General features: G+C 36.7%; 2 protein-coding genes across 4 annotated transcripts; one reads left to right on the top strand and one right to left on the bottom strand.

The window, feature by feature from the left end:
- Positions 1 to 228: 228 nt before the first annotated feature.
- On the top strand, positions 229 to 8,795 carry RB195_007929 (uncharacterized protein; the record flags this gene model as incomplete). 2 transcript variants are annotated; one of them, XM_064181832.1, is made up of 3 exons in its annotated part: positions 229 to 327; positions 2,280 to 2,372; positions 2,507 to 2,698. In XM_064181832.1, the coding sequence occupies 3 exons, from the start codon at positions 229 to 231 to the stop codon at positions 2,696 to 2,698; spliced, it is 384 nt and encodes a 127-aa protein (XP_064038592.1). The 2 variants fall into 2 exon arrangements, with proteins under 2 accessions (XP_064038592.1, XP_064038590.1); XM_064181833.1 differs by lacking the exon at positions 2,507 to 2,698 and adding an exon at positions 8,571 to 8,795 and having other exon boundaries at positions 274 to 327.
- Positions 3,830 to 10,610, bottom strand: RB195_007928 (uncharacterized protein; the record flags this gene model as incomplete). 2 transcript variants are annotated; one of them, XM_064181830.1, is made up of 12 exons in its annotated part: positions 3,830 to 4,041; positions 5,023 to 5,140; positions 5,203 to 5,364; positions 5,418 to 5,522; positions 5,996 to 6,101; positions 6,184 to 6,300; positions 7,114 to 7,298; positions 7,964 to 8,084; positions 9,167 to 9,299; positions 9,988 to 10,132; positions 10,281 to 10,381; positions 10,529 to 10,610. In XM_064181830.1, the coding sequence occupies 12 exons, from the start codon at positions 10,608 to 10,610 to the stop codon at positions 3,830 to 3,832; spliced, it is 1,587 nt and encodes a 528-aa protein (XP_064038589.1). The 2 variants fall into 2 exon arrangements, with proteins under 2 accessions (XP_064038589.1, XP_064038591.1); XM_064181831.1 differs by lacking the exons at positions 5,418 to 5,522; positions 5,996 to 6,101; positions 6,184 to 6,300; ... (4 more) ...; positions 10,281 to 10,381; positions 10,529 to 10,610 and having other exon boundaries at positions 5,203 to 5,334.
- Between the last annotated feature and the right edge of the window lie 3,512 nt (positions 10,611 to 14,122).

The raw sequence follows: 14,122 nt of genomic DNA, 5'->3' as shown, positions 1-14,122 counted from the left end.
CGCTCGCGACAGCCGCGAAATCGAAACGGTTGGACGAGAACACACAGAGTGATTTGAAATTCAGGGAAACTGGCGCGAATGCAAAGCATTTGAGAACAATTATCATTGTTCTTCGCGCTTTATTTTTGTTTGGCTCTGTTCGGTCTTCTCTCGTTCGTTTTTGGTTTTTTTTCTTTGCTTCTAGCTTAGTTTGTTGCTACTCTGTTGATTTATTGTCTAGATGTGAGAATGCTAGTTTATAACTATATCATCTTTGTAGATTCGTATTCCCAAATGGACCCAGTGGTGACTGCGAGAGGAAAAGTTGAAGAAAACTTCAAAGGAGTGGTTAGTCCTATTTTCCAAGTCCAGGCATCACAACGTTTGAGTAAGAGTTCTATTACGTACTTAGGAATTGTTCTGCTATATTTAGAATCCTTAGTCTAATTGAGTAAATCAAATCTCTACACTCTAGTCTACTTATAATTTCTACTAGTAGTATCCATCCAAAGCAATACTGTTTTCTTTCCTTACTGCATTTTTTTTATGTTACAAAAAGTTATGCGTTATTATGTTCTTATGTTAAAAGTTGTTGTCATTAGAGAGATATTTTCTTTGAGTTATTAAAAGCATCAGTCCACGAATCTGAGGTGGTACGGATTTCAGGTGGAGTATTCGTATACGAGATAGTAGGTTATGGAGAGGGGGTGATTCCGTCCATTCCTTCCTAACTGCCGCAAAAAACGGCTCGTAAGACGCGGCGCGTGCACATGGCTGGCGCGTTCCAATCGAACTCCTTGTAGAAAATACAAGCCAATAAAACATACTGCGGCGGCAGATTTTGTTTCCGCGGCCGCGTCGCGGCAGATCACATTGGAACAGAGCAGCCTCAGCACAGAGTTTTACTTTTGGCACGCTGTTGCTCCTTTTCAAACTTGTTGCTACGTTGCTTATGTTGAAGAGGCGTGTTTCTTCAACAAACTCCCGTTCTCTTCTCTTTACGAATAAATTCAGCTTTTGTCGTCTCTTCAGATTCGTTCTTTAGGTAAATGTGGCTTTACCTTCGACACGTTACTACTCTTTATTCAAGTTTATTTCTACGTTGGCTATATTTAAGAGATATGTTTCGTGTGAAAGCTCCTGCTGTTTTCTTTTCATGGCTTTACGTTTTTATCTTCTTTCTTTTCTTCAGAGTCGTTCCTTATATCAGTCTATCTTTACCTCTGATTCATTACTGCTCTTAATTCAAGTTTATTGTTAAGTTGCTTACATGGGGAAGGTATGTTTCTTCTATGAACTCACGTTGTTTTCCCTTCATGTGTGGTTTTCAGTTTCCGTCGTTTCTTCAGAGTCGCTCTTCATGTCTGATGATATCATAGACTGATGTGAGGAACGACTCTGAAGATACCAGAGAAGATAAAAATGTAAAGCCATGAAAAGAAAACAGCAGGAGCTTACATAAGAAACATACCTCTTAAATATAGGCAATGTAGAAATAAACTTGAATAAAGAGCTGTAATGTATCGAAAGTAAAGCTACATTTACCTAAAGAACGACTCTGAAGAGACGACAAAAGCTGAATTCATTCGTAAAGAGAAGAGAACGGGAGTTATTGAAGAAACACACCTCTTTAACATAAGCAACGTAGCAATAAGTTTGAAAAGGAGCAACATAAAGTTCCAGGCTGGTTAATCAATGCGCTTGGGACGCGCCCCCACGTTCACTTCAATTTAGAATCGTTTGAGGTTCGCGAACGTGTAACTGACCCATACAATAACTTGCGGGGGCCAGCCGATGTGTCAGGACAGTGTTTTTATTCTCCCAGACAAGTCTGGCACCAATTTATCGACCACGGAGGGATGAAAGGCTTGGTGAGTACTAGAGCGGATTCGAATCTCTGATCGATCGTGCACGATGCGGGACCTCTAACCGCTACAATACACCCGTCCTTAATTGCGAATAGTAAGCAGTAAAAGCCTACGCTGAGGCTGCTCTGCCCCAATGTGGCCTGCCGCGACGTGGCTGTGGAAACAAAATCTGCTGCCGTAGTGTGTTCTAGTGGCTTGTGTAGAAAATAGCGCGCCGGAACGCCTGAAGCCGTATCTTCCGGGTCGTTTTTTACTGCAATTAGGAAGAAATGGACGGGATCACCCCCCTCTCCATAATCTACGATTTCGTATACGAATACTCCACCTGAAATCCGTACCACCTCAGATTCGTGGGGTAATGCCTTTAAGTGACAGTCGACGATTGTTATTGAACGAAACACTAATCGATAGGCGATGACATGACATTTATAGGTGCGATGCACCGGACGCACAGCTCACGGTGATGATGTCGCAAAAAGAAGAAAAAGAAGCAGGAGACAAAGATTTTGTTCAGATTTCAGACTAGTATGTTGAAATAGTTGTAATTTGAATAAATTTTCAAAGGGGGTAGGGGGTGGGAAGAGTTGGGGGGAAGGGGGGTTGAGGGGCTGGAGGGAAGTTAGAGACTGGATTTTATGAGTTCACTGTGTTATTTCCAGCTGTTCTATTTCTGGAGAAGAGAGAGATTGAGTATAATGTATATTTTTTCCAACGCAGTTATTTTTGGTGCTGGTTGCTTGGTTGGTCATGTTGCTGGGGCTGCTGCTGTGGTAGTGCCACATAGCATCGAGATGCATGAGGGTAGGCACTCACCCAATGGGGGACCTAAATTGTCGGGTTTGGGACAATAATTCTATTCATACGAATCTTCTATATCTTCATATCTGTCCACTATCCCTACACTGGTTGCTGGGGCTGCTGTTGTAGTGTCACATGAACCTGTGAGGCTCGAGGATGTAAGCTTACCCAGTATGGAACCGTTGTAAAGGAAATGTTCGTCGTAGGACATTCTGTGACTTTACAAGCTCTTGCGTCCGCACACATTTTCTACTGTTTCCTACATTCCTGGAGGTGATGTTTAGCAATCCATTCCCCTTGCCATTGGAATGTCTTTCTGACATTTCTTGTTAACACCTTCATTGCTGTCACATTCGTCATCATGCTTTCACTGGCGTCGATTTCTATAGCCCAGCTCATATATCTAGTTTGAGTATGGAGCTCACTACGCAATTATAAAATTATGTTTTCTACATTCCTGCGGATGATACTCCGTAGCATTCACTCTCGTTGGTTGAATCAAGCAGAGCATCATAAGGGAATTATCTAGTGCAAGCATGTACTATACTTAAATTACATAGACACCCATTTTTCGCACAAATACTGTGCATAATTCCCAGTTATTCATGCTCCTTTTGATTCTGTGCCTTCTATAACCCTGCTTTTCATAACTACTTTCTATAACACTCTCCTCTCATTCTATTCGACTCATTAATTTCAATAACCCTCACTCTCTAATTTTATTCTTCCTATTTCCTTGCAACTGCGTAGTTGTCTGTGTCTCTTATTATATTTTCTTATTTCCTTGAAAGTGTGTACCTGTGTTCCTATAGCCAAGAAACCATCTAGCAGGATGGTATCTTGTCTCGCTCTCCGTAGGGCATGGCTTTGTCGATTCATGTTGGCGTACCTCTTTGAATCAAGCTACTCGACTGTCGACTTGGATGTTTTTGTCCAGGATCGTGTCATTTTATCCGAGTATAGAAGAATATTCGCCGTTTGACTAACAGAATTATGCCTATATGTATGTCTATAAATATATATATATAATCTATAATAATAATAATATAATCAATATGTAACAATATAAATATATATAATATAATCTATATGTAATAATATAAATATAATATATGTCTATAATAATATAATCCATGTGTATGTCCTATGTCTATAAATATGTAATTTTTTCCTTCTGAGCGTGCTCAAGAAGGTTTTCCATAGAAATTACCAGCTTTTTTAGCTTTAAAATGATGTTTATCGTCCACAAAAGTGTAGTACAAGTTCATCTTCTCTCGAATACCATATGGTACGGCTGTGCAATGCGTACTGGGCCGTGCTCTTTCCTTGCTTGCATCTGAGGTAAATGTTCCGGGTCCGGTGTCAACACGTAACGAAGAAGAAAGTTGCCAATAATCTGAAAATATCAATTTCGTACACGTAAGACAATAAGAAATAACTGTGGTAGTAAGGTTTCCCTTAAAAAAAGAAGAAAACTAGGAATCCGGATTGTGCACATATCAATGCGAATGAAAAGCTTTTTCAGCTATATCGATCACTGATGGTGAATTTTTGCATGTAGCGAAAATCCAGTACGACTTAATCTTATTGAGCACCAATGTGTATATAAACAGGAGAAGGGTGTGCATACGTGTAGTAGCAACAAAACGACATGAAACATCTTCGTGGTGCATAAGCGGCTGCGCTTGAAGCGGTGCGGTAGAGCGTAGCGGTAGTCATTTCATACTTTAAACTTTATTCCCGTACTGACCTGCGTTTGCAAATCATTTCTTTTAAAAAACTGTTATTGGCATTTAATTACAGCATACCACGAAGCTAACTTATTATAGTTTTCCCATGGAAAGCTTCTATACAGGGTCGTAGATTGCGGATAACCAGGCGGTTCTGCTCATCCCTGCATGGTTGCTGAGAGGAACAGCCCGTTTTTCACGACGATTTCCACGACTTGCAACCGTTGCGCACGCGCTGCATCAACGAGCAAGCTTTCGAGGATTAATAAGGTCTCCTCAGCAGCCTATTCAAATTAAACTTATGAATAGACTGCCAAGGGGAACGTAACTGGCTGCAGGTAGAGGAACGTTTTAACGCACTTCGTAGGAACTAAAGCGATTCCCAGGCCATTTCTTACGACGGTCACGGATAAATGAGCGCAACCACGTAGTTTTCCGCAATGTACGGCCCTGTATAGAGGCTTTCCATGAGAAATCCATAACACGTCAGATTAGTGGTATGCTGCATATTCAACAATTTTTCAAAGGAATATTTTTCTTCTAATCGCTTTTTTCTGGTCTAGAACCAAAACTGATGCTAATTTTAAGAAATGAGGTTACAACAAGGCCGAAATTGGCTGTGTATGACTTAAAACGGAAGTGAATACTTGCCAGATACAGTTCAGCTTGTGCTAACGACTCTCCAGGACAAGCTCTCTTCCCAAGTGAGAAGGGTATTACCATTTGTTCGAGTCGTTCATCAGTGAAATAACGATCTGGATTGAACTGAAATCCTTATTGATCCGGCTGGAAGTTGTGGAACTTTGCAAAGAAAAAAGAAAACTTACTTCATGCTTATCCTTGAAATATTTCTCATCGTTCATGATTAGCGAGATTTGAGCACCTACAGGAGTTCCTTGGGCGATGCAGTACGGTCCTACAACGGTATCTTCGGCTGTATCTCTCCACATAGTGTTCATCGGGAATATCGATGCACAACGGTGAATTTCCTTGAATGTGCTGATAAAACAGGGATTGTTCCGTCCAGAAATTCATAGCTCACATTCAAAACTGCATTATAAAAAGGTGTTTTTGGACGATCTGCAGTAGAAAGGGGTCGCTGGCCTTCTGTTACCGACAGAAGCTCTTCTTCAACACGGGATTTGAACTAAAATATAGATGAAATCAGGATCAGTCAAGTTTATTTCCTTGAAATTAACGTTGATTAACGAAACAACAACAAAGCAAAAAAGCATTGAGAAAAAGAACAGTGTAAATATTTGTGGTCCCACCTCGATCCCAACCGCTCGCTCCTCGGCGCCGCTCCGAACGCAGTCACATACGCGACTTCGCCCAGCTTTATGTTAGTTTATATTATTTTATATATATCATGCTATATCATAATTTATTAAAATTAAACAAGATGTGATTTTATTTATATGAAATGCCTTTGTAACACTGCCATTAATTCCTAAATGAAAGAAGAAGTTTTTTTTCCCCTCTAGCTGTCTGTTTTTTTTCTAAGGCTAATATCGTACGCTTCTATAGAGATAAATTTTATCGAAAAATATTTACAGCAATGGATAATCTAACAAGCTACATACGTAAAATACCTCTTAAATTCGAGAGAACACTCTGTACCTGTGGATGTAAAAGTAGGTAGGAAAACGCCCAATTTAATGTGACCATTGTGGTTTCCTGACCTGCAGCCCATAAATCCAACAAAGTCATAAGAAGCCATTGTTCACTATAAAATATGTTAAAGATTGGCTTTTCTAAGAGGGAAAAATGTTTTTGATTCACTTCCGAACTGTGAGTCTTCAACTCACTCAAAACTTGTGGGAGTGTCGCTATTTTCGTGCTGCTTAATTTGAATAAGAAATGAGTCCACAAAATCTGCTCCCTCCCCTTGGATGACGTGATCTCCATTGGCAATATCTCGTTTTCTAAAATTTGAACTTGTTTACACATATATAGATGGGAGATGAGGCTTTCGCGTATCAGTTTGTGGTCAATAGATCGATAAAACAAAAATAAATAAATAAAAATAAAGTACAAAAATTAATTCTAGGCAGATTTCTCTGTGTTGAAAAAAATATTCCAAAAAAATGTAGAAAGAAAAGTATCAGCAGGGAATTATTGAGGGAGTTCTGTTTCTGTCCGTAGAAAAGTAACTAATTTCTTCCATCGAATCACCTAAAAAAATCACAAATTTATCGCATTATCCTTCAAAAAAAAAACAAATTTTTCCGAAGGTGGAGTACCCTCTCTTTGCAGAATCCAAAAATCTAAGTATTTTTGATCTATGATTCTTTTCTAGCCATTGTTTTCTATGATAATTTTTTCTCAAACTACAAGTTTTACTGGTGTGACATATTAGAAAGTCAGAAATAACGATAATTACATTTTTAAGTTAATTTTTTTAACCTACAATTTATTTTATTTATATTTTTTTTTAGTTTTTAAGTTGCAGAGAAAACGTTATGACGATTTGTGTGAAAACTACAAAAAGGAGTCATTTCTCTTGAAAATTTTTTTTTTCATCTATGTCCCACTGTCCCACTTTTGAAGTTTGCGTTTTATTGACGCGATGTCTACTCATGGAGAATTTCTCATTCATACAGTACTGAGATTTCCAAATTGTGTCATGTCTGGAAGTTTCTGTGTGTTAAATGCTACATTCTTTTTTTAATTCTGAACTATTCAACGTAGAAAAAAAAAACTAGTGATGGTGCAACGACCGGATTCGAAGTACTCACCTCTGCTCTACTTGAGTACGAATAAAATCGAGTACATCATCGAATGGTTTTATAAGAAACTTCGTCCTTTGCCTTATTAGAGGAAAATTAACATTCCATTCATCAATAAGTATGTCGAGTAAGTTGAACTTGTCCGCCAGATCGTCCATTTTTTTCTTTAGCGCAAAGAATTTCTCTTCATCATTCTAAAATCCCAACTTTTAGTAGCCGATCCTCTGTTTTTGTTTTGGTTTTTTTCAGTGTTTAGTGTTTTTTCAGCCCTAGATGACACTTTTATATTTAGCTTTTCGAATATTACTTTAAAAATTCTCATTAATGCTTTTTAACACAGATTTCTTGTTGTGGACTGAAGCTTTAACGTTAGGAAAAGAAACCTTCGAATGAGCAAGGGAACGAGATTTCCAAGTTTAGCATGGCGACAAGGACCATCCAGGAAAAATCAGGATTTCAAAAGCGTCCCACACTAAGTTGGACGTAAAAATTGTACTGTGGACCGTGACTAAACGAGCACCGTAACAAAATATTAAAAAATAATAAAACAATGATAAAATAGAAATAATAAATAAATAATAGTAGCGTTATCGTCAGTAAAAAGTTCTGTTCGGACCTGTGGATGTCGTAAATTTCCCTCTCAGAACAGCTTTGACTTTCCATGCTCTGGGGAAGGTGCCAAAACGTTGGCCAAAGTTAAATACCGTTAACAAATTTGGTTCTGTGCTCCACTTGAAGCAAAAAAAAGGAAATCGCTACGCCAAGATTTAAATTTTGCAATTTTGAAAGATTATTTTTACATTCACAGTCAGAATCCATATATAACGGCTGAGCCGACTTTCCATCACAAAATCCTTACCTTTTCAAAGCGATCTGTAAAAAGCATCCGATTTATAATGTTGGCCACTAGAAGATCAAACATCTTTGCCGGATTAATAGACGTTTCTCTTGTATCCAGCCGCTTTTCCAATTCTTCGCAACTAAAAGAGAAGGCTTGTAAGGGAAGTGATCAAACTCCTATGGTCTGTTTTCTGTGAACAAAATTCCCATAAAATGTGACCTTAGGGAACGATAAGTGGCGGATGAGTTACGGCTGTTTACCGTAAAGATTTGGATCCTCACAATGGAGGATCATAGTCATAATCATTAGCCATAATTAGTCATAATCCTAAGGTAATAGAATCTTGTGCTTTTTTTGCAGCAACAGGTACGTTAATTATAGTTAACTATTGTTTACAAGATATAATAAGCCCTGCAATTTTATACTGTATGTAGGATGTATGTAGGAGTCCAACGCAGGAGAGCCTTGCATGGATTGTAGAAAAAATATTTTACAAGTTTTCAGAGCTCTGCTTGTTTGACTGCGGTTCGGTGTCAGTGAAGTTTTTTTTTTTATGGAAGCGTGTTGGACTCTAAAATCACTTGTGACGCAGGTCATTGTGTGAAGTCAGTATTTCTATCTTAAGAGGATGACTTGTCACATTGAAATCCGGGACCAACTTATCAACTCCGAAAGGATGAGAAGCTTGGATGGCAGCAAGAGGGTTTCGATCCATCGATCGATCGATCGTGCAGTCTCAGTCATATCTCTTGCTGACTGCGCTACACCCGCCCCTCTTAAAAGAGGTGGTACGGATTTCCGGGGAAGTATTCGTATACGGGGTCGTAGATTATGGATTATGGAAGGGTGATTCCGTCCATTTCTTCCTAATTGCCGAAAAAACGGCCCGGAAGACGCGGCGCCGCATAAGCCTGGCGCGCTTCAGTCGAACTCCTTGTAGAAAATAGTGCGGCAGAACGCCCAAAGCCGTATCTTCCGGGCCGTTTTTTATTTTTATTATTATTATTATCTTTTATGCTTTTTGTTGTGCCATCATCCATTACTGCAAAATTGATGTTGCAAGTTTCATATACATGGAGTCATTACTCATTATTCCACAACAAGTTCATTAGAAGAAAGGGAGATCAACTAAATTTGTCCTACGGTTGCAATTATTGCAATGATTGTAATTATTCACTCAGTTGCACTACTGCAATTAAGCAACACATTTACTATACTCACGCAATCTCAAATTCGTACATGATCCTCTCTTCCATTAAATTTCTTCCCAAACCAAAATTACGGAGTGTATGTAAAGCAAAACGACGTTGTTCCAACCATAGCGGACCATTTGAGGCAATTATCCCACGATCACCTGTAGTCATTCAATTTATCATTCAGTTCCAATCTACCAGACTTCGGTTGTTTTCGCGTTTGATTGTTGCTAAATAGTGATAAATAAACAAATTCTGCTACGCAAGTTTATAACGAACATTTTCGTTGTAGTGACCTGGAAAGAAACGTCAGAAATGCTCACTATGTACTAATGGACCAGAATGATAGCCAATTTTTCATCCTAAACAATTTTGAATTGAATTATCTCTCTGAAGATTGAGGTCATCGTCGATCGTTGATGACACGATGGCTGGATCGTTTTAACAAGAGAAAATAAATTAAAAAATTAATTAAATAATGAGAAAATAAACGAATATCAAAGAAATATGCGTAACTGAAACCGAATTTTCCTTCACTTCTCTTTTTCTTCACTACAACATCGTTAACATGATGATTTTATCGTTCTTTTACAAAAGAAAATAAATTTAAAAAAAAAATGATTTAATAGTGGGAAAATAAACGAATATGATAAGAATATGCGTAATTTGAATCATATTTTCCTTCTTTTTCTTCTTTATTTATTTATTTCTGTTTTTTTTTTCTTTCCAGGACATACGTTACATCACATTTGTAAATGTCTTCCCAGGAATTCTCTTGAGGATCTTGCAGTCATTTGAATTGACCAAGAGCTTAGAAAACAACGAAAAACAACCAAAAAACAAACAAACCTCTATGTAATCGGAATAAATAAGGTACATTTCTGTTAGTGAACGCTGCGCCTTTCTTTACCATTGCCTCCACAGCAGTCGCGTAATCGCAAATGTTTACTGTTGGCATTGGGCCAAACCAAAGGGTGAGAACACTGCCGTATTCCTGAACGAGCTGACGTTCGAGTAACTCGGGATCCTCTAACATTAATTACATGATATTATTTTTACTTTATTTTTTCATTTTTTACTCTAACTTTTTTTTATTATTCTAATCATTTTTTGAATAAAAAATGTGAAATGTTCCCAAAAACCTTCGTAAATTCTGTGACTGTGTCGACAAAATTCCTTTTCCTAATGAGCATCGAATATCCAATCTGATGAAGATTACCGATAAGTGGTAAAGGAAATGGACCTAAAAGCATCAATAAAATAAGTACAATGATTTGAAAGAAGTAAAAAAAAAATCTACTTAAACAAATAAAAATATCAGAATTAAAATCTACTTGCTTCTCCCTTAAGTTTACAGCCTTATAAAATTCCTAAATTGAAAAAATCTCACCTGGTGGTAACTTTCTCCTTTGTAGCCATGTTTTTGCAAAAAGAAAACTGATGACGCCAAGAAAAATTGTAAACACAAGCATCCTAATACATAGAATTCTGTAAAATTTTGAGCATTGAGAAAAAATAAGCAAACAGAAACATTGAGAGCGTCGTGGACGCATGTCGCACTTCTTTTGTCACTATCATCCTCGAGTGGAACGAGGATTAGGATTAAACTATCGATTATAAAATTTACACTTATAAAATATGCTTATAGAGCTATTTACTGGTTACTTATGAATGATTTGCTTCTAGTTTTTTGGGTACCTATTAGTATGATAAATCCATGTAGATAGCAAAATTCCTATTAGAAGAACAAATGCAAAGCGATTCGTGAGTATATCAACAGCTCGATCGGAATGACTTTTTTAGCCGATTACCCTTGCCAAATATTGAGACTGGATGGGGTCAAGAGGTTCGGCTGTGACTGCTGGGTCCATGGTTCGGAGCCAGCCTAGTGCCAACCAAGATTTTCATCCTTCTGGGATCGATAAATTAGTACCGGACAACTCTGGGTGAATAAAGACACTGACTTGATACATCGGCTTCGGTACCCGGAAGTCATTGTATAGGCACTTAACATATAGGTCCCGTTATAAACCTTAGCTATTCCGAATTTCAGCCAAAGTGCATTGGCGCATTCCAACCGGATTGATACACTTGAGGATTTACCCCTTATGCTTTACTCTGCAAACTTTCTAGTCCTTGAGTATTAGAAACGAAAGTTTGGGTTTCCATAAAATTTTGGGTTTTTTCCCGGTTTTGGGTTTGAAACTAGAATAAAGGATACGGAGTCCAGAATGATGAGTTCGAAAAGAGATTATGTAGGTATGATTTAAAAGAGCAGAGCACTTATTTTTCAGGAAAATCAGATTCTATTCAAGACTTTATCCCTTAATCATGCTAAATAGAAAATGATCCACGCGTAAATAGGATATGGACTGTTCAGCTATATACTTAGACAATTTTTTTCTACATTACGGTCTCCTTTTCGAAAACTTTTCATATTTAATCTTGAGATGAAATTGCAGGAGTTGTATTGGCTATTTTTCACGGTTGTCTTTTCGTTGGAATTGAATGAAGTTGAAAAAATTATAACCATAAAATAAATAAATTTACGAGAAGTTTCTATAAGGGATTATAAAGAATTACAAGAAATAACAACCTAAATTATAAGAGATAATAATCTTTGGTGGTTTGCATTTGATTATTCCTAGCAACATGAACATTACACTCACGTCACACACACGCACTTGATTTATTGTCTGAGCTGACGAGGAAATCAGGGAAGTTGCTCAGAAAGTGCGATTTGTTAGTTCGAACCACACAATGCTTCTTTTTTCGAGAAGAATCTTTCAAAAAACAATTAATTTGATGAATATGATTGCATATTGCTTCAGATCACCCAAGGTGGAGAAAAAGGCGAAAAAAACGAAATAACACATATGGCTCTAATAAAATGGTTGACCAAAAATAAATAAAATAACGAGCAAATAAATAGTAATAAAATAATAGTAGTAGTAATAATAGTAATAGTAATAATAGTAATATAATAATAGTAACAGTAATAAGAAGAGTAATAAAAAATTAAAAATAGTTAAATAAATTATTAATTAATTAATAGCATTGCTAGAAGAATTAAATCATCACTAATAAATGAATTGGGTCCTCGTCAACGTATAATGCTTGCGGCAGACAACAACATGAAATTAAAAAATTTTCAATGACAGGACGTCTCTTCTAGCAGAATTTTCCAGAATTGAAAAATTAAAATGATTTGGTTCTTAAGGAGCATTCACATTCATACTTTACAAAATATTGTGTAGGCAGAGAAAACAGAAATGTGGTCCTAATAAATGTGGATTTATAGCAGTGATCGATTTTGCCTGTGGAGTTTTTTTTTTTTTAGTGAATTTTTCCAGAAAAAAAACTTGAATAAAGGAGCGTTGCAAAATGAATTGAAAAATTAAATTCTAAAAGTGATCACACTATATTTAATAATTAGCATTCTTAATAATAATAATAATAATAATAATAATAATAATAATAATAATAATAATAATATAACAAGCATTCCTTCTCACTATTAGAAAAAAACAAAAGCTCAGCCTTCTAATTTTATGGTGCAAGAACAAGATGTAAAGAAAGAGATCCATGTCCTTCCGAGTACTGTAATTAATAATTAGAGGATTGAATTAAAAAATTATAAAAAAAAGTTTGAAATTAGAACAAGCATCATTAAAAGAACAAGCATCATTAAAACATATTAAAAATTAAAAAGACAATTAAAATTCACAATTAAAAAGACTGGAAAAAGATCACAAATTGAGCGGAGCAAATAAGTTTGTGGATTCAGTTATTTTTTCGCTGTTGTAGTTCTGGTGCAGAGATCCGAGCAACCACTAATCTACAACACGTTATCCATAGATGTTCTTATTTTAAAATAGTAAAACAAATTTATCAAAGAGAGTTACTTCGAAGACATTTCATCTTAATTTTGAGTACACCGAAGTTTCTGTTGTAGCAGGCGGCTCCACCGACAGTATCTGTACCGAAAACCTCGATAAAAAAATTTTTTTCTTAGTAAAAATTCCTTAGGTTATTTTTGAACTGATGTAGTGAGAGTGGCAGGAAGCAAATATAGTCGTTAAGAGACAACAGCGACCGGTTTTTCATGACCACGTTTACAGTTACAGCAAAAACACGTACACAATACGTAGAATCACCATTTTCTCGCTCTCAGAGAGATTATTGGAGGTCAAAGAGCCTCTATTAAAAAGAGAAAAGCGTACGTGATAAGACTAGTTCTTGTCTGGAAGGAACAAAAAAACGAAAGCCATACGAAAACTAAGTGTCTTTTCAATGTTCCTTCTTGGAAAGAATATATTTTTTCTGGATGGAAATCCTTTTGGAAAGGATTTCGAAAGTGAAACGCAAAGTTCTCACTAGAACGAAATGGAGCGGAGCCACGCTCGTTTCCGTTAGCTAAAATCAAAACTCTTTAAGTTTTTTTTCTTGTGGTTCCCCTACCACATCAATTCGCTGAGTTCCTGTATTTGGTGATGTCCTTGAAGTTAATAGAAACATAAAAATATTTTTTTAATTCAATCCTTTTTAATCCTAATTTTTTTTGTGAACTGCTCATAGGACCTTTTAAAGTTACAGTTACCTTCAGCTATCTCCTCGAACAGTTTGAAGCACTTCTTAGAGAAATTCTGACGAGGATGGGGTTCAGAATACATACTGATTTACTGCAGCATTTCAGAGAAGATGTTGAGAGGGAGAACTTTGGAACCAACCACTCCCTTGATGAATTTCATTCCAATTTTGAAGTTTTTCAAAAGTGTAAAAATGTTTTTGACATAAATCCATTCTATTTCGGATCGTTTCGTGTAATAATAGAACGTGAATTGATTCTGTGTCACTCATGAGTGCCACTTGTTCCAAAAACTTTCACAAAATATCCTAGAAAAAAGTTTAATGGTCTCTCCAACATCTATGTTTGACCCTTAATCTGTTAGGCACAAAATTAACAAACAGATTTGACAAATAT

Source organism: Necator americanus, chromosome I (assembly GCF_031761385.1).
Source record: "Necator americanus strain Aroian chromosome I, whole genome shotgun sequence".
NCBI classification, from domain to species: domain Eukaryota; kingdom Metazoa; phylum Nematoda; class Chromadorea; order Rhabditida; family Ancylostomatidae; genus Necator; species Necator americanus.
The sequence above is the reverse complement of the archived record's forward strand: the minus strand, read 5'-3'. Positions and strand labels throughout refer to the sequence as shown.